Source organism: Perognathus longimembris, chromosome 3, assembly GCF_023159225.1.
Source record: "Perognathus longimembris pacificus isolate PPM17 chromosome 3, ASM2315922v1, whole genome shotgun sequence".
NCBI classification, from domain to species: Eukaryota; Metazoa; Chordata; class Mammalia; order Rodentia; family Heteromyidae; genus Perognathus; species Perognathus longimembris.
In genome coordinates, this window is record NC_063163.1 from 69,314,076 (window position 1) to 69,334,726 (window position 20,651).

The 20,651-nt window shown below is 44.3% G+C and overlaps 1 protein-coding gene and 1 long non-coding RNA gene across 8 annotated transcripts in view; one reads left to right on the forward strand and one right to left on the reverse strand.

Moving 5' to 3' along the window:
- Positions 1 to 18,313, reverse strand: part of Hnrnpm (heterogeneous nuclear ribonucleoprotein M) — a 42,529-nt gene extending 24,216 nt beyond the window's left edge. Inside the window, exons 1-2 of one of the 7 annotated variants that reach the window (XM_048342082.1) lie at positions 18,101 to 18,313; positions 7,682 to 7,851 (exon numbers count right to left, since the gene is read on the reverse strand). In XM_048342082.1, the coding sequence (XP_048198039.1) occupies positions 7,682 to 7,851; positions 18,101 to 18,213 (283 nt within the window). In that variant the 5' untranslated portion in view covers positions 18,214 to 18,313. Of the gene's footprint in view, positions 1 to 7,681; positions 7,852 to 18,100 lie in introns of those variants that run through there. The other 6 variants (XM_048342083.1, XM_048342085.1, XM_048342081.1 and 3 more) reach the window with 6 other exon arrangements.
- On the forward strand, positions 4,036 to 6,812 carry LOC125348671. Its single transcript, XR_007210401.1, has 3 exons — positions 4,036 to 4,330; positions 4,549 to 4,724; positions 6,802 to 6,812. It is a non-coding gene; the product is annotated as an uncharacterized LOC125348671 (long non-coding RNA).
- Positions 18,314 to 20,651: the final 2,338 nt, after the last annotated feature.

Below are 20,651 nucleotides of genomic sequence, written 5' to 3' on the forward strand. Positions count from 1 at the left end.
TTAGAACAATCATCAGCAACCTTGTATGGAGCCTCTGCCTTATAAGAAAGCCCAGAAACACTCCATATTCTCTAAACCACCAAGCTAGGCATTACAGGTGTGCAGTAAAAGTAGATGAAAACTCATTAACAATATGTCCTTGATTTTCCTCCCACCACAAACAAGCTACTTCCACAGATTTCCATTGTCGATGGCCCTGCCTGGAATACTCACTCATGACTAGAGGCAATCCAAATCTCTAGGAAAGAAGTCTGCACGATTCACTTTTTAGGAAGGAAGGGAAAGTTTTACCTCTATGCTTTTACTATTGACAGTAGATAAACAGCACACAGGTTGCAATGCCACACTGATTGGAGCTTGCCCAATAACTGACATAAAAATGGGCAAGAGCTCAAAGGCACAGAATGGCTACAGACCAGCTCCATGGGTGTGCAAGCTGTGTAATGACACAGTCCTGCACTAAGTCTAATGTACAGCCATCGTGAAATTCTTCATTTGTAACAAGAGCCTCTTCACTTTCATTTTGCACAGGGCCCCACAAATTCTGTAGCTGGCCCTGCACACAGCACTAGGCCTCAAAGCTTAGAAACACAATGTTTGAGTATATAATCCAAAAACCATAACAGCATCTGGATTCTCTTCAGTGAATTAAGCCAGCCTTTACTCCAGCTGCTTGTTAACCCTCCCCATAAAAGCATACGAGTTCAAATTTAGGGTTCAGGTGGTAACTAAACAATAAGTAGACTCACATAGTTCTAAGCCACACAAAGGGGGTGGGGAGAATTAGAAGATTTTTCAAGAGCTTCTGCAGATTTTCCTCAAGGTTTGGATTGCCAATTCATGACCACCATGACCAGATGTTAGAATCCATCAATACAACCACCAAAATGGCTGCTGAACTTGAAGATGGCACACAGCAAACAACCTTAAAGCATTAACAGGAGCACACAATCTCTAAACAGACTCTCAAAATTTTAAAGGGGGGGCGGGGGAGGAGCTTTTACCTCAGAACCCCCCCCCCAACTTTTTCCAGAGGATGAACTCACAGATTGGTTTAATGGGATAAGGGTAAAATGAACCCACTACTGGCCTTCACAGCTCCTGCTCATTCCAAATCTTTGTTCCAAGGACATTAAGATTATGAGGATTTTTCAAACAAAGCAAGGAAAAGTTTATATGGAAAAAAGATAAAATTATTTCACAAATAAAATCAATGTGCTGAAGAACATCTTTACTAATGGAGTGCAGTAACTGAAGGCAAGAAGGCCAAGTTTACAAGAAGGCCAAGTTTAAACAAATGCCTCCCTTCCTTGTCCTTTCCTACAAAACAGAAAGGATTAGTGTAAAGAAAGGAAGAAAGGAAACAGGAGGGACCAGGACCATTATAGTTAACTTGTGGAATATGTACTCCCATGGGGCAAGTTTAAAAATGATCCTAGCCAAGGGACAGTCATGCAAACTGGCTTTATTTTACCCTTACAAATAAAGCAATTCCAAAAGTGCCATTCATGAGGCAATGTTAAACGCCATTTTTTTCAACAGCAGCAGCCATTCAAGGACCAACAGCTTTTGTCTCCAAGTGTCCCAAACTTAATTCTTACAAGCTGTGCCTACAGCTCAAAAACGTCTAAAAAAAAAAAATCACACTCTCTGAATCAAGGCAATTTTAACTGTCAGAACTCAAATATTGTTGCATTTTAAAGTTCCTAACCTGGTTCCAGAAAGTTGTTATTGTAACCTATAAAGCAAACAAGTCCAAACCAAACTTTTCACCTGTCATCACCATTTAAACCAATGATCACTTAGCACTCCCAGCGATGGCACCCTCAGTTTCAATCTTGTGCACTGAAGAAGTTGCCTTAAAAATGTTTCCTTTTCTGAGTGCCAGTGATTCATGTCTATAATCCTAGCTACTCAGGAGACTGAGATCTGAGGATCAAGGTTCAAAGCCAGCCTGGGCAGCAAAGTCCAGGGGACTTATCTCCTACTAACCACCAAAAAGCAAGATATGGATCTGTGGCTCAAGTGGCAGAGTGCCAGCCTTGAGCAAAAGAGCTCAGGCACAACACCCAGGCCCTAAGATTCAAGCCCCATGACCAACAACAACAAAAAAAATTGTTTCCCCCTTCCCCTTCTAGTGGTGTAACTGCCATCCATGACTCCAGCGAAAGTAGTTCTGGAGCATCATCAGCAATAACCACACTCCTTACAAGACCTTAACACTGCAGCCTGAGAACTTTTTATCAGGTTAGATTAGGAGGTCTGCATTTTTTCTAATTCATGCTTCCCTATAGGAAGATAGTAAGGAAGCTTTTAAAAGACAGTTGCCTTAGTGACACTGTGCTAGAGTGCTAGCCTTGATCACAAAGAAGCTCAAAGACAGTATCTGGACCCTGAGTTCAAGACCCAGGAATGGCCGAAAAAACAAACAACACAACAAAAAAAAAACCCAACTAGCTTCTTTTTTAGCTTTACTATACTAAAGCCGAGTTGTGTCTTGTGTAGTCAGGACAAGTACCAGAAAAAATTTGAAGGCAAAATTTGCCAATTACACACAGCCTGATCACATTTCACAAAGCCAAATGTACAAGAATGAAACATCCAGAACACAGCAGTCTCAGGGAAGCAGCAGCAGTGCCAGAAGTGGTATTCTCTGGCACCAATGAAAATAACACTGCTCCTATACAACAATGGAGCCTATGAAACCCCCGGAGAAGGCTAAGATAAATTCCACTGCAGCTTTAAGAATCGAGGTACGTAAATGAAAATAGTAAAGGCTGAGAAATCGCACATCAAATGTCATACTCAACCTATTTTAAAATGCTAAGAAATCAGTTTGGCCATCATTTAAGTGGATTATAAAAATACTGCTCCAAGAACAAAATACATCCTCAGTAAGCAACTCAGAAAGGCAGTTTGGAGCTGGGTTGATTCAATAGTTCTGTACAAACTTTCATCACAATAAGTGACTGTTTTTGTGTTCCCACTTACTGCTCAGCCTGAAGCATCAAGAAAAAAAGAAAAGAGGTAACACAGAGGCCTAAGTTTCACTGAAGAGAATTCATATGTGATAAGGCCTTTATTTATTCTTTTTTGAGGGGGAGCAGAGGTGCTAGGACTAAACTTAAGAGCCCCATAAAGACATGCACTATACCTCAGCCCCTGCAAATGGGACGGGGCATGGAGTTGAAAGCAGAGCATTTTGCTAAACAGTTTATTTTCCTTATAGTGGTCAACTTTGGGATAGTCACTCTAGGGGATTGTCACATAAAATGATCAGTCAGCTGCAGGTTTTAGAAGCTTCTTTCTTTGATTCTACTGAAGGACTACTTGACATATACAAGTTAGAAAATGACTGAGCCCATAAAGGAAGCCACACAGGCTGGGACTCATCTTCAGCATTTACACAGCATGAATGCTTCAGCACAGCACCAGCCCAATTTCCAACAAAGGAAACGACTGGGTAGGGACTGGGTAGGGACGTTTAAATTGAAAAGAATCCTGCCCTACAGAGTCACAATGCAAATCACCTGCAAGAACCAGCAGAAGCTTTCTACTGGACTACAATTCCCCTCTGGGCCTCAAGTTTTCAGTCAGCTGCAATCTGAAATTTAAAGTAATACATTAAATAATAACAGATGGATAAAATGTTTAAAGAAATCTCTGCACACACTAATTAAATTGACTGCTCCCAAACTTGGGATTGATATGACCATAAAGGACAACAGGGACTTTCCTTTCTTCCTCCTCCTAGACTCCACGTTTATTCAGTGGTGAGTCCAGTCCTGCCTTGGTGGCAGCTGCCCCAACTCCATACTGGCTCTGAGTAGACCAGGGAAAAGCAGCCCAGCACCCCGAGGATTTCATGTTCTCTAGTGGAGTACAATACTATTTTAATTTTAAATTCCTAAGGATCCTCTAGCCACAGCAATCTTTATGCTTTGTTCTCTTATGGAAAAAAAAACACTAACTTGTATATCTTATCTATCTGATAAGCAACTGAGTAGCTGTAGACTGTTAAAAAAGGCACTTTCTAACCTGGTCGGACAATCTCCGGATTCTAATTTCATATGATAATGGTTCTCAACTGTCTTGTTTTGAACTGTTTTTCTTGATCATTTTTGTTTTGTTTTGTTTTTTACTTTTCAGGGAGTGTCTAGCTCCCAACAGTTTGGTTTTTTTTTTCAACCCAGGAACTCCCAGCACTTTGCAAGAGGATTAAGTTAAAGGCCAGCCTGGGCTACAATAGCAAGCTCAAGGACAACCTGGACTACATAGTGAGACTTCGTCTCTCAAAATAAAACTAGTAAAAATAAAGCATGATCAAGAGGTAAGAAAAGGGTCTGGGGATATGGCCCAGTGGCAAGAGTGCTTGTCTCATATACATGAGGCCCTGGGTTCAATTCCCCAGCACCACATATGTAGAAAATGGCCAGAAGTTGCGCTGTGGCTCAAGTGGCAGAGTACTAGCCTTGAGCAAAAAGAAGCCAGGGACAGTGCTCAGGCCCTGAGTCTAAGCCCCAGGACTGGCCAAAAAAAAAAAAAGAGGTAAGAAAAGAGAAACCTTTCCTCTGTTCCACTAGGTCTGCTAGAGTAGAGGTGGAAAGCAGGGAGCAAGTACACAGGCAAAAGGCAAGCTGTCCAGTGCTTAACCCATGTCCCTGATTGACACAAAAAGGGAGTTGAGAGAAACATAAGTCTGGATCAGAACAAAATGAAGCTCAGTACACTTTTCTCTCTAAAGCCAGCAATGTTAACTTCACGATTAATGCCAACCAAAAGTTTTGTGAGTCAGAACACATGGCTTATGCCTGTAATCCTAGCTGCTCAGGAGGCTGAGATGCGAGGGTCACAGTTCAAAGCCAGCCTAGGCAAGAAAGTGCTTGACTCTTACCTCCTATTAGCCACCAGAAAACTTCAAGTAGAGCCATAGCTCAAAATGGTAGAGTGCTCACCTTGAGCAGAAGAGCAAGGACAGCGCTCAGGATCTGTGTTCAAGCCCCTCAACTGACCACAAAAAAAAACAAAAAAAAAAAACAAAACTTTTCTGATTCTGTCCAGAAGGAAGAGTGTAAAAGACTAGTTCACGTATCAGATTAATACCAGTTTGTCCTAGAATGCTGTTAAAATGCTAAAATTAAACACGGAAAATACACACTTGGTGGACAAAGAAGGAAAAGATTAGGAATCAGGAGGGTACTGGTACTTAAGACAATCTCACACATGATTATCCTTAGAAAAGCTCCACTCTTGGCAAAAGTACTACTTTAGCTCTGAGAAGCTGTAATTAGACACTACTGCAAATGACAGAAAATTCAAGTCGAGGACAACGAATTCTAGTTCTCATTCCTCCACTCATTTCCTCAAACAACAGGACTAGGGTTTCATCAGTGATAGTCTCTTCAAATGCAAACGGGAGAAGAGGGGTTTGATTATTGTGTCTGCCCAAGCTCTGTGGTCTGTCCACCTGGGATTATTTTGAGACTATGCTTTCAGTTTTGCTAAGTCTTCAAAAGAACTTAAGACTTACTACCAAGAGATTTCAAATAATTATTTTAAATAACCACGTAAGACATATTTTGGTATCCCAAGATGTGCATGAGTCTGTTTTTCAAACCTCATAGTGAGTAGATTTTTCTTGAGCCCTATGCATGTAAACATAATTTCTTTAGATTTCATTCATAGAAAACATGAGCATCATTATAAAAAATATTACCTTTCTGTTAAGAATCACTTTCCCCACAATCTACTATGACTAATATAATTAAATAGCAAAGTAATTAGTTTACCAGAAGAGGGGAGCTCTAAACAAGAACATTTTAAGGTTCATTAAAAATAACAGATTTACTGCACACCTGTAATTCTAAATTACATCACCAAAAATACACTGAAAGGGCTGAACCCAGGCATTCATAGCAGTATGCCAGGGGAATATGAGAACCAGTTTGGAAGTATCCGAATAAACCACCAGGCTGGCTCCACACTTAATACTGTGCAAATAGTAGTTTGAGGTTAACTGCTTCTATATCCAGAAACGGCATGGCTGCTGCTGCTTGCTATTACTACCAGCTGGAAGGCTTCCAGAACTGAATTACTAAATTAATGGTAAAGCAGTAAAAACATCGCCTATTTAGCCATCATGTCCCAAAACTGGTTTATACACTCCTAAAAAAGAAATATAATTTGGCCTACAATCTCTTACAAAATTCTGACAAATTGCATTTTCAAAGCCACATTCCTGGTTCTTGGAACTACTATGCCTTATTATCAATGGAAATAACAATTCAGCAGTTCAACCAAATCACAAGAACACAAATTTGGGGGTTATCCCAAAAACGAAGTCAAGTAATACCCAACAGTTCTGTTCAGATATTCTAAGCTTATATTAAAGCAGCAGTCCCAAAAACCAAGAACACTGCATCTGGGATGCTACATGACACGTCCATCAGACAAAAGAAACTTCACTCTTGCCCCAGGAGCACTGGCAGGAATGATTTGGCTGATCAAGGCAGGAAAACACACGTCACACCAGAACATGTTTCTATCCGTGTTATCTGGAGAAGTACAAATGGGAACAGCATACATGACTATATGCAGTCTTCCTGTGCTCAGTGCTTCTTACATATCATGGTAAAGGAAGTGATGGAATAGGGATGGCAGTGGCCATTATTCATGGCTTCAAAACCCAATTCAGGGAACACCAATACACATACCAAAAAGGCCTGGCCAAGAGGCTTCTGTGCCACTGAAATGTCAATCATTTGACAAATCAAGCCCTTCAATATGAATGCTACAAAAAAGCAATACCTTTTCCTCCTTCAAACAGCCTTCAAACACCCCTTTTACAGCCTTCATTAAGGCTGATTAATTCTAGCTGCCCTCAGAAGAAGAGCTCAAGGTACCAACATAACTTGTTCTCTATGAACAGTTTTGTCTAAACCAGATTTGAGTGATCTCCTTAAGTCCTCAGTGCCACCAGTAGGACCAAGAATCAAGAAAGAGAAGACAACAGAACAGGAGTGAAGGAGAGGAGGACACAGCAGTGTTAAGAAGGGAGGCAGAGGACAACAGGTGGCCTCCCCAGACCTCCTGGTGGCAGCAGAGCTAGGTTTGCTTCCCCTATCCTCAGCCAGGATTTGGACACCTGGCTAGAACAATGTGTACTCTTACTTAAAACATCACAGAGGAGATTTTGAACTCTCCAACTATAATCTCCTTGATTTTTTTCCCCAGAGGGGAAAAGCCTAACAAGTCAAAACAGAAGCTAGGATTTTACAGTGTGGAATTGAGCAGCACAAATTCCAGCTACCAAATATTGATCCTAGAAGGACATCCACAAAATTTAAACAACTACCTCCTGCCAGACTTTAAGAGATAAATTTCCTTTTTCGTTAAAAAGAAAAAACTCAAATAACGTGAAGAACTTGATAAATTTAACACAAATTGGCTATCCTCAAACCTAACTATAGTCTTATTAATGATAGTAAGCCAGTAAAATAATCTGTAGGCCAAAAGCCTATACCCTGGTCTGACACATGGGCTTGACCACAGTAAGAAGTGAGGTGGGGTTAATCTAAACTTGGACACAACACATGCTCTTCCAGAGCAGCTTCCACTGACGAAAGAGAACCAAGGAATTAGCCACACCAGCCTTACCCTACTCCACCACTAGTACCATTACCTTTTTCTTTAACCAGGTCTTTAAGTGACTGCCATTTCACATCAAAAGGTATGTTTGTAATGAAGGCTCTGTATCGTTTAGTTGGGTTGGTGTAGGGCTCAAAGCGACTGCCTCCTCTTTTTATGTTCTTCTCCTTCCTCTTCTCATTCTGAGTAGGTCGTTCTCCTTCACTGAATTCAAAAAGAAAAACATAATAAAGGGTTTATATGTCAGCACAATGTGAAAGCCAATGCTGATTTGCAGGCTTACAACTCTGTAGTCATGTAGAACAAAGACCAATACTGGTTTTTATTTGGGACATTCAAACCAAAGGCCTCCACTAGGCAAAAAATTGTAATGGCACACAGGTGGCTCAAGCCTGTAATCCTAGCTACTCACAAGGCTGAGATCTGAGGAGCATACCCTATTCCAAGAGAAATAAACTTTCCTAGGCTTATGAATGCCCCTATGGATTGTAACAGAGATGAGGCTGCAGCCCAAGTGCACTTATTCCAGGTACAAAGAGAAAAAAGGGAAAATATTTAGCAAGCAGAGAAGCACAGGCCTGTATTACTGGCTACTAAGGATCCAGAAGGGACTGCAGCCCCGGGGGAAAAACAGACTATCTGAATAATACTTGGGGGGGGGGGGGGCACGCGCCAAGAGGATGGCCCAAGTAGTAAAGTGCTGAACCAATTCTAGTTTCATGTCTTTTGCTCTGTTGGAGGTGCTATAAAAAGATGCAACTGACATTTAGTAAAGATCAGTGTTAGGGCTAGGAATATGGCCTAGAGGTAGTGCTTGCCTCACATACATGAAGCCCTGGGTTCGATTCCTCAGCCCCACATATATAGAAAATGCCCAAAGTGGCGCTGTGGCTCAAGTGGTAGAGTGCTAGCCTTGAGCAAAAAGAAGCCAAGGACAGTGCTCAGGTCCTGAGTTCAAGCTCCAGGACTGGCAAAAAAAAAAGTTAGTGTTTAGGCAAAATTAAACAATTACTGGGCAGAGCTAGGAAGGTAATTCAGTGGTAAAAGATGTGCTCACAGCATGTACACAGCCCTGGTTTCCACTCCTAGCATGGAGGTGGAAAAAGAAAGCATTTGACATTCAATTCTGCTAAGTGGATGCCAACATACAAACAAATCCACCTTTGGCAAAGAAGGGTGGGGACTCTGTTGGCGTTCCCTTCCCTGCTGATCACTTTTTCAGTTTCCGCCTGGAGACTGCCATGCTGTAACATTCTTCTCTAGGGTCTACAGATAGAATTTTGGTTTAGAACAGAACATGACAAAGTTTCAAAGAAATCCACACTTCCAAAGCACAACAGAGGCCATCAAAAGCTGACAGCAAGCCAGGCACTGGCGGTTCACACCTGCAATCCTAGCTACCCAAGAGGCTAAGATCTGAGGATTGTGGTTCGAAGCCAGCCTCAGCCTGGGCAGGAAAGTCTGTGACACTCTTATCTCGAATTAACTATAAGAAAATGGAGGGGCTGGGAATATAGCCTAGTGGCAAGAGTGCTTGACTCGTATACATGAAGCCCTGGGTTCGATTCCCCAGCACCACATATATAGAAAATGGCCAGAAGTGGCGCTGTGGCTCAAGTGGCAGAGTGCTAGCCTTGAGCAAAGAGAAGCCAGGGACAGTGCTCAGGCCCTGAGTCCAAGGCCCAGGACTGGCAAAAAAAAAAAAAAAAAAAAGAAAGAAAGAAAATGGAAAGTGGCACTGTGGCTCAAAGTGGCAGAGCACTAGCCCTGAACAAAGAGCTCAGGGACAGTGTCCGGGGCCCTGAGTTCAAGCCCCAAGATGGACCAAATAAAGGGTGTCAGCAATCCTGTGTACAGCCAGAGCAGCAGGCATGTGCAAGGTTGGTTGGGCTATTCTCTCAGATGTTGGATGAGTTCAGCCCCCTCAGACTTTAGAGACCCCAATGGGAGAGAACAAGTAGGGGACTAAGCCATATACTTTTCTGCTTCCCACCTAGTGACCCCCAAACCCCAGGTTCTAGCAGAATTTGTGTTCCACAAAGTCACTAGAAAAACCAAAAGGCCACAACTATGGCTACTTTCAATTTAATTAAAAGGCTTATATTCATTCTGGGATACAGTTTCCTTTGGTGGGAAAGGGGACAGTATTCATTGCCAGTGAAGGTACCATTAGTATAACTTATATCCCTACTTGACCAACACAGAGCAAAGCCGCTCCTCCACAATCTGAACCACATTCAGCAGGCTTCCTTACTCATGGCTGGCACAAGGAAGTGTAGTATTAGGGCCTCTTTAACTCCCAGATTCCTAAACTCTTCTCTAGCACTCAACAGAACTTTTCTCTAGCACTGTCTCCTTGAATTTACAATCACACATAGCTGAATACAGAACCCATCCCAAAATGAACTCACAACTATGACACAGGCCACCTGCATACTCAGAAGAAATAAAAAAAGTCCTAGGGCTGGGAATATGGCCTAGTGGCAAGAGTGCCTGCCTCATATACATGAAGCCCTGGGTTCAATTCCTCAGCACCACATATATAGAAAATGGCCTGTAGTGGTGCTGTGGCTCAAGTGGCAGAGTGCTGGCCTTGAGCAGGTTATCTGCTAACCTGTCTCTTACTCTTTCTTGGCATATGAGGAAAGAGTTAGTAAAAATTCATAGAATAGGGCTGGGAATATGGCCTAGTAGCAAGAGTGCTTGCCTCCCATACATGAAGCCCTGGGTTCGATTCCCCAGCATCACATATATAGAAAATGGCCTGTAGTGGTGCTGTGGCTCAAGTGGCAGAGTGCTGGCCTTGAGCAAAACAAAGCCAGGGACAGTGCTCAGGACCTGAGTTCAAGGCCCAGGATGGGCAAAAAAAAAAAAAAAAGTCATAAAATAGACATCAACATGTTCCAGTTCACCAGAAGGTAGGTGGATAAAAATGTACTTTTATTTTTCTGTTGGTTGTGGGGCTTGAACTCAGGGCCTGGGCACTGTCCCTGAGATCTTTTGCCCAAGGCTAGTGCTCTACCACTTTGAGCAATAGTTTCACTACCAGTTTTTGAATAGTTAATTGGAGGTAAGAGTCTCATAGGGACTTTTCTGCCTGGGCTGGCTTCAAACTTCCATCTTCAGAACTTAGCCTCCCAAATAGCTAGGATTACAGGCGTGAGCCATGGGGACCCAGATATAAAAATGTATTTTAATAGTTACTACTTTTTTTTGGTTAGTCCTGGGGCTTAGACTCAGGGCCTGAACACTGTCCTTGGCTTCTTTTTGCTCAAGGCTAGCCCTCTATCTCTTGAGCCACAGCACCACTTCCAGCCTTTTCTGTGTATGTGGTACTGAGGAATCGAACCCAGGGCTTCATGCATGCTAGGCAAGCACTCTACCACTAAGCCACATTCCCAGCCCCAATAGTTACTTCTTAAACACCAATTTTGAAGACTTTTATTTATTTATTTATTTTTGGCCAGTCCTGGGCCTTGGACTCAGGGCCTGAGCACTGTCCCTGGCTTCTTCCCGCTCAAGGCTAGCACTCCGCCACTTGAGCCACAGCGCCGCTTCTGGCCGTTTTCTGTATATGTGGTGCTGGGGAATCGAACCTAGGGCCTCGTGTATCCGAGGCAGGCACTCTTGCCACTAGGCTATATCCCCAGCCCCGACTTTTATTTTTTTTTTAAATACTGATATAAGTTGGGGCTGGGGATATGGCCTAATGGCAAGAGTGCCTGCCTCGTATACATGAGGCCCTGGGTTCGATTCCCCAGCACCACATATACAGAAAACGGCCAGAAGTGGCACTGTGGCTTAAGTGGCGGAGTGCTAGCCTTGAGCAAAAAGCCAGGGACAGTGCTCAGGCCCTGAGTCCAAGCCCCAGGACTGGCAAAAATAATAATAATAATAAAAAATAAAATAAAATACTGATATAAGTATAATTTAATGTTTTAGACTGCTCAGCTTGTTGCTTGTTACAAACTGTAAATAAGTAATTACAGCCACAGCAGGTAACTAAACTCTATATTCTCCTGATCTACATAGGACTAAGAATAAACTACCCAATCTAATTGCAGATGCTAGGCATTTGGTTTGGGGCTAATCTACATGACATGGTTCAACACTGAGCACCCACCACAACAAATCCTGCTCTTGCTAATCATAACCTCCTCCTAAGTAAACTGAGTTAAAACGCCTACCACCTTCTTTTAAGAAAAACAGGCCTTTCTGAATACCTAATGATCTCTACCTACAGTGTCCTTTGCAGAATTACACAAAAAGTAACCGCCCAAATAAGGAACCTGTGTTTCAAGCCTATAATTCTAGTTATTCAGGAGGGTGAGGCATGAAGATCATGGTTTAAAGCCAGCCTGGGTAGGAAAAGTCTGTGAGACTCTTATCTCCACCAAAAAAGCTGTGGCTCAAGTGGTAAGTGTGCCAGCCTCGAACAAAGACAAACCAAAACAAAGTAATTGTTTCACCACAGAATTCCAACCTACTGAATTATACCATAAAGATACTCATAAAAAGATTGAACGGCTATATACGGCTATATACTCACTGAATAAAAACAGGATTGCTGGGACTGGAAATATGGCCTAGTGGTAGAGTGCTTGCCTCGCATACATGAAGCACTGCATACATGAAGCCCTGGGTTCGATTCCTCAGCATCACATTTATAGAAAAAGCCAGAAGTGGCACTGTAGGTCAAGTGGTGGAGTGCTAGATAGGCTTGAGCAAAAGAAGCCAGGAACAGTGCTCAGGCCCTGAGTTCAGACCCCAGGACTGGCAAAAAAAAACAACACAAAAACAAACAAACAACAACAACAAAAAAAAAACAGGATTGCTGGGCTGGGAATATGGCTTAGTGATAGGGTGCTTGCCTTGCATGCATGAAGTCCTGGGTTAGATTCCACAGCACCATATAAACAGAAAAGGCCAGAAGTCGTGCTGTGGCTCAAGTGGTAGCGTTAGCCTTGAGCAAAAAGAAGCCAGGGACAGGGCTCAGGCCCAGAATACAATCCCCAGAACTGTCAAAAAGAAATATAATTAAAAAAAACAGAATTGCTTTACCATTCTATGTTTCAATAACATTCCTATAGGCAAGTTCTACTGTCATTACTTTGGGAGTTTTGAATCAAGGGAATAGGTAGTCTGATAATCTCAATACCTCAAAATTCTGATCCCATTAGAAAAACAGGAGTCCTCCTGAACCCTTGGAACCAAGCCTGATGCGAAGTGATTTGTCACAGAAATCCTTTCAATTGTGGCTGGGAATATGGCCTAGTGGCAAGAGTGCTTGCCCCATATACATGAAAGCCCTGGGTTGGACTCCTCAGCACCACATATATGCAAAAAGGCCAGAAGTGGCGCTGTTGCTCAAGTGGCAGAGTGCTAGCCTTGAGCATAAAGGAGCCAGGGACAGTGCTCAGGCCCTGAGTTCAAACCCCAGAACTGGCACAAAAAAAAAAAAATCCTTTCAATTCTGAGCTCCTCTAATGCATCTAAGGGTGAAGAAGACTACCACTCATCTACAGGTCTACTACTAAGCTACCCATATGACTCAGCTTTTACCTATCTGGTTCTTTACCGGCGAAAGCACAATCTGTATCCATGGCAGCATGCACAAATGCTGTGGAATCAACAAAGCGTAACATAACAAAATGCAGGTTGGGGAGTCTTTAACTCCTTTAAAAAAAAAAACAAAAAAAGACAAAAAGAGCAAAGCAGGCTGGTAAATGTTGAGTACTAAAAACCTCAGGAGCAGTACTGCAGGTACTAGAGTCACTTCTAAGCCTGAACCCCAAAGTTACTGGCCTTTATTTGGCCTGTTTTCTGATGTATGAGCAGAGGTGTTAGTTCTTACATTTACAGATTAAAAGAAGACTTGAAACAGTATCTTAAGGCAATGATTGACAGAGCAAAGGAGATCTATTCACAGGTGCCCCCCACACCCTCACCTTTTTTGGGAGGGTGCCATTCCAGAGGCTTGAACTTAGGGTACTGTCCCAAGCCTTTTTGCTCAAGGCTAGTGTTCTACCACTTGATTAAGACTCTCAGACTTTCCTGCCCAGGATGACTCCGAACCATGAGCCTCAGATCTCAGCCTGAGTAGCTAGGATTACAGGCATGAGTCACCAGCACCTGGTCCACACATAGCCTTTTAATAATGCATTATAAACATGCTATAAACATTGCATTAAAACACACCAATCAAGGGCTGGGAATATGGCCTAGTGGTAGAGTGCTTGCCTTGCATACATGAAGCCCTGGGTTCAATTCCCAAGCACCACATATATAGAAAAGGCCAGGGGCTGGGAATATGGCCTAGCGGCAAGAGTGCTTGCCTCGTATACATGAGGCCCTGGGTTCGATTCCTCAGCACCACATATACAGAAAAATGGCCAGAAGTGGCGCTGTGGCTCAAGTGGCAGAGTGCTAGCCTTGAGCAAAAAAGAAGCCAGGGACAGTGCTCAGGCCCTGAATTCACACGGCCTAGGACTGGCCAAAAAAAAATCTCTAGCTGGGGAAACCTAAGCATTGAGCCCAATTCAAACAATTCAGCCTTAAACTCTATAACTGAAAACCATGGAAGAACTGCCACCAAAACAAAACAAGCAAAACAGGTAGATCTCTGTGCCCTGGGATCTCTTTCCCTGGTCATGAATAAAATCAAAGACAAGGTGAAAGCAAAGCTCTGACAGCATGCATTCAAATCAACTACAAATCCCAATCTTGTACTCATAATCTAGTGTCCTCAAAAATCCTTTTCACTAAGTATGCCTTCACTTTTTAAAGTACAGCATCCATCTTTAAAAGAGTGGGGAAGCAAAGGGAGCCTGGGTAGAATAAACCAATTCAAATGACTGTTGAGAGGCTACCGGAATAATATATGGCAGCAGTGTAAGCATGGCCTCTCCTAGAGTCAAACATCAAGTTACCCTGTTTTGGGGTAACGGAACACCTGTAATCCCAAAATTTGAGAAACCAAGGTAGGGTTTTGGGCTGCATGGTAAAGAAGAAGGAAGGAAAGAAGGGAAGGAGGGAGTGAGGGAGGGAGGAAGGGAGGAAGGGAGGAAGGGAGGAAGGAAGGAAGGAAGGAAGGAAGGAAGGAAGGAAGGAAGGAAGGAAGGAAGGAAGGAAGGAAGGAAGGAAGAGCCGGGCATTGGTGGCTCATGCCTGTAATTCTAGCTACTCAGGAGGCTGAAATCTGAGATCTTAGTTCAAAGCCGGTCCAGGCAGGAATGAGACTTATCTCCAATTAACCACCAGAAAATAGGAAGTGGAGCTATGGCTCAAAGTGGTAGAGAGCTAGCCTTGAACAAAAGAGCTCAAGGACAGTGCCCAAGCCCTGAGTTCAAGCCCTATAAGAGGGGGGAGTAAAAGAGGCCAGTGCTGATGGTTTATATCTGTAATCCTAACTACTCAAGAGGCTAAGGTCTGAGGGCTAAGGTTTGAACCAAGCCTGAGTAGTTAACTCCATGAGACTCTTATCTCTATTAAACTACCAAGCCAGACTTGGGTGGAACTGTGGCTCAAGTGGCAGAGCACTAGCCTTGAGCAAAAAAAGGTCAGTGCTCAGGCCATGAGTTCAAGCCTTAGGACTGTCATACATACATAGAGAGAGAGAGAGAGAGAGAGAGAGAGAGAGAGAGAGAGAGACTCCACCTCATCATTTCCCACTGGGAATGTAGCTCAATAGCAAGGTCCTTGTCTAACATGCTCAAGGCCTTGGCTTGATCCACAGTACCACAAGAAAAAACACAAGTTCTCAACCACAGGAGTTAATACTAGCAGTAGTGACTCTGAAATCTATACTAACTATACATTTTTATTTTTAAAACAACCATTTAATCAGGGAATAGGTGAAATCAGACTCTGTGTGTGTGTGTGTGTGTGTGTGTGTGTGTGTGTATGTGTGTGTGTGATATCAAACTTAAACCTGGGGAGGGGGAAGCAAATGTGGGGGGAGGGGGGCTGGGAATGTGGCTTAGCAGTAGAGCACTTGCCTAGCATAATGAAGCCCTGGGTTCAATTCCTCAGCACCACATAAACAGAAAAGGCCTGAAGTGGCACTGTTGCTCATGAGGTAGAGTGCTAGCCTTGAGGAAAAAGAAGCCAAGGACAGTGCTCAGGCCCTAAGTCCCGAGATCCAAGACAAAAAAAAAATTTAATTATTCTATTTAATATTTAATAAATAAAGCACACACAAAATCCCTGGTCTTTACCTCATCTCAATCATTCTATCCACTTCTTCCTGGCCCCTAAACAGTAGTAGAGGGTGGAGTTCCAGTCTACCTGCAACTTCCACAGCATAATCACTACAAAAATATTAACTGGGGGCTGGGGATATAGCCTAGTGGCAAGAGTGCCTGCCTCGGATACACGAGGCCCTAGGTTCGATTCCCCAGCACCACATATACAGAAAACGGCCAGAAGCGGCGCTGTGGCTCAAGTGGCAGAGTGCTAGCCTTGAGCGGGAAGAAGCCAGGGACAGTGCTCAGGCCCTGAGTCCAAGGCCCGGGACTAGCCAAAAAAAAAAAAAAAAAAAAAAATATTAACTGATCTCCCGCCTCAAGGTATAGGCTTCTGAAGAGTTTGTCCTTCCAGAACTTTATAGTTGCAAAGGTACATTTTCCCCTTGGCATAGAGGTATCCTCTATTAAAGCCAGGCTCAGTCTTTTCAACAAAAGATAAAACAAGTGATTTGCCAGAGTGATTCCATTACAAGATGGCTATTTGGAAATGGCAGTGGAAAATATGCTTAGCAAATGTAGCCCAGCGCTATAATATGTAACAAGTTTAACTCTCACTAGAAAGGTTCTAGCAATACTCCTATGTGGAAATAAAGGTATCTTAAAGCCCTCAAAATAGGCCCCTCAGCAAGACTCCTGGAAACAAATGCTGAAAAAAGTAAAAATGAAGCTAGGAATGCTGAGTAGTACAGCACTTAACTATAACGTGTTCAAGATCTTGAATTTCACCCCCAGCATCAACACCAGAAAAAAGGTAGAAAGGTACATCCCTACCCAGAGGCTTCCAAAAAATAAAGTGTTGGGAATACTTAGAGGGCACTTTTCTCTTGGTTTGTTGCCGCTGTTTTGTTGTTGTTCTCAGAGCTGAAGATTTAACCCAGGACCTTGACATGCAAGAGGCAAGGGGGTCAACAACTACATTCCCAGCCCTTTCTCTTGACTCCCAAGGACCAGAAACTATGTTTTTCTTCCTCACCTAAGATGACTCTGGAATTTTTTTACAGAGGAAACATACAGCAAAGTAGCCAGTACTCAGTGCACGCCTAAGTGCTTAAATACATTTACTTTCAACTGGCAGTGTATCAAATACATTTACTTTCAATCTGCAGAGTGTATTACCTTAAAAAGTTTGAGCAAAGCACAGCAGGAAATTGGGGGGAGAGGGGTAGTATCTGATGGCTACATTTTACTCCAGAGGATGAAAACAAAGTTCAGGACAAGGACAGTGGTGATAACTGCCCAACACAACACTGGCAAAGTGCCCAATGTCACCGAATTGCACACTTAATGAAGAATGGCAAATCTATGTAAGGAACTAGAGGATGGGGGGTGGGAAATGAGAGAAACGAAATGCGCATTGTGTGCCCAGGGCTGCTTGCATTTGAAGCCAAAACCCTTCTCAGCCTTTCTCTCAAGTGATTGCTATCAGTGAGTTGAGGTCTGAGCGAACACAGCTGATTCTTTCCTCCCTTAAGGAAACAAACAAAAATAGCAACAAAAACAACAAAAATGACAGGGACCCCAGACTGAGGTCAAAGCAGGGCTCTGAAAGATGATAGGAGTGTGGAAATGGATAATCCTAAATAACGGAGTTATTTTCCTCCCTCAACAGAATAGCAAGTCTCTACTAATACCAACTGCGCACCGGAGGGGCGGCGCGGGAAGCATCAGCGGACTCAGTCGGACCGGACCGATCCGGAAGGTTCCGAGGCAAGTACCAAGCCGGGGGGTGGGGTAGGATCCCCAACTCTGCTCGACAGCCGTTTAGCCCCGGCGGATCGCGCGGGAGGGTCCGCGCGCGCACTCTCCCCCTCCCCCCGCCCTAACTCTTAGGCTCGGGAAACTGAGACCGGAGACCGAAAGACCCACAGGAGGGTGGGGGGAGTTGAAGCCACTCGCCCAAGATCAGTTCAGAAGCAAGCCGGTCTCAAACTCAGAAATCTCCAACTCCAGAACCCGCGCCATCACCCCGCTACGCGCAGCGGCTGCACCGCCGACGGCGTCGGTCAGACCCTGAGGTACTTAAGGCCTGGCGACGGTAGGAAACTATCCTGGAGACGCACCCCGGGGCGTCCGGATCCCGCCTCACAGCCTGGGCCACCACCAGCCTGGGCCACCACCTGCAGGGAAAGGCCTGGGCCGAGGCCGCGCTGAGGGAAAGGCCGGCGCCAGGGAGCCCGACCGGGAGCAACGAACCGTGGAATACTCACCCCTTCGGACCTGGAGCCCCGTTGCCGCTTGGCACGCCGGGCGCGCCGCTTTCTTCCTCCATCTTGGGCTCCGTCGCCGTCACCTCCGCCGCTGCTTCGACCCCTGCCGCCATTTTCTCTGCGTCTGGGCTTTGTGTAAGGGAGCGGAGCTGCGCGGAAATGCGCCTGCGCACTCACGTGACCCAACGTGACCAGTAACGCCTGCGCGCGCCGCGACTGGAAGTCTCGGGCCACGCCCCTCGCCTCCCGCAGGCGCAGATTAACCGTTTTGTAGATTTCACTCATTCCCCAGGACAAAGTTGTGTTTGAATCGCTCTGCCGGCCCAGCAAGTCAAGTTGAAGAAGCATCGCTCTTCGCAAACCCACATTCACCCACCTGGACCCAATCACTCCCATCTTTCTGTAACCAGAGGTGGGTTTAGACATTCCTCCTGGAAGGTCTAAAGGATTATTATAAACAGGGTTATCATCAAACTTGACCTTTCTCCCTCGTGTAAACGGAAAGTATTAGATTTACAAAAGTAACTGCTTCCTCTCCTTAATGGCATCTTCTGGAGCATCCTTACATCATTTCTAGGGTCACCACATTCCAGAGAGTGCCAAGCTGTGTGAGTCCTCAAGAGAGGCCAGGAAAACACCACTCATCTGATGCCAATGAAGCCCAGCTCATCTGCCTGCGGCCCCGAATGCTCAATCTAGGATTCCAGCCTTGGCGGTCTTCTCCACTCTCTTCCTAACAGGCCAAGCATCTTCCAACATTTGTTTTGTTTCCCTTTTTATTTGTTTTGGCTTTGTGCCAGTACTGGGCTTGAAATCAGCCTGGGAGCTGTCTCTTTTAACTTTTGCCACTCAAGGCTGGTGCTATACCACTTGTGCCACAGTTTCACTTCCAGCTTTTTGCTCATTAAATGGAGATAAAGAGTCTTACAGCCTCTGGAACTATGATCCTCAGATCTCAGTCTTCTGAGTAGCTAGGCTTGCAGGTTAGAGCTACCAGCGCCTGACTTAACATTAGGGTTTTTGCCCTATGCAAAACTGGTTTTGCCTTTTCCATCTTTTTCTTCTTTATAAGTGAGTTATGTAACAAGGCCTGGATCTGTACAGAAACAACAGAAAGCAGATCCATCAGAGATGTGCAATCTTGAGCAACTGACCCGACTGTTCTGAGCTCAGTTTGGGGGTTAAAAAGATTCCCCAAAGCCCCTCTTTCAGAGCTGAGCATTAAATGTAGACAGAGCCTTGGAATGGAACTAATTCAACAGGTAAATAGTGATCAGGAAGCTGGGCACCAGTGGCTCACACCTGTAATCCTACCTCAGGAGGCTGAGGTCTAAGGATCAAAGTTTGAAGTCAGCTCCAGTAAGAGAGTCTGTGACACTCAAATCTCCACTTTAACCACCAAAATACAAAACACAGGACAAAAGTAATAATTCAAGTGGTAGAGCCCTGGCCTTGAGTAGAAAAGCTAAGAACAGGGGCTGGGAATGTGGCTTAGCAGTATAGTGCTTGCCTAGCATGCATGATGCCCTGCGTTCAAGTCCTCAACACCACATAAACAGAAAAGGCTGAAAGTGGTGCTGTGGTAGAGTGCTAGTCCTGAGCAAAAAGAAGCCAGAGACGGTGCTCAGACGATGAGTTCAAGCCCCAAGACTGGCCCCCCCCCCAAAAAAAGCTAAGAACAGTGCCTAGGCCCTGAGTTCAAGTCCTGGTACCAGCACGCCACACGCACAAACACACACACGCACACACACATATTCAGGAAATAGATCCCATTAGCATGACCACATTCTGCTTCTTTTCTATCATCCTAGAAGGTAAGACATACAGCTCAGCCTTGAGCAGGGCAGACCTGGGGTCCCCAACACAGCTTTGTAAGGACATCAGATAAAGTTTTTTCTGCACTGGACCTCAAGCCTAATCACCTATAACTGGTAGGGCTAGGAATGTGGCTTAGGGGTAGACTGCTTGCCTAGCATGCATGAAACCCTGGGTTCAATTCCTCAGTACCACATATACAGAAAAGGCTGAAAGTGGTACAGTGGCTGAAGTGGTAAAGCACTAGCCTTGAGCACAGAGAGGCTCAGGGACAGAGCCCAGGCCCTGAGTTCCAGCCCCCAAACCAGCAAAAAAAAAAAAAGGTAACTGGTAGCAGGAGTCAGAATGCAAAGAGACCCAAGAAACCTCACAATGGACCTTCATCCATAGTGACCCCAAATGAATGTGGACAGTAGTACCACTAGTGTGTAGTAAGTAAGGGACCAGCCTACCCACGACAGAGGCAAAGTAACTGTTCTTCAGTACCGGGGCTTCACATAGGCTAAGCATATCTCCTACCACTGAGCCATACCCCATCCCATTGTATATTTTTAAGTCATTTATTGAATGTAGTCTAAGGCATGATTATATAGAACATGCAATCTTACCTTAGACTTCCAAGGGCTGAGATTACAAGGGTGCACTGCCATGCTCAGCATTTATTATAAAAACCCTCTACCTGCTCCTCACTTGAAAACTCAGTCTGCTTCTTCCTGGGGAGCTTTATAAGGGATCC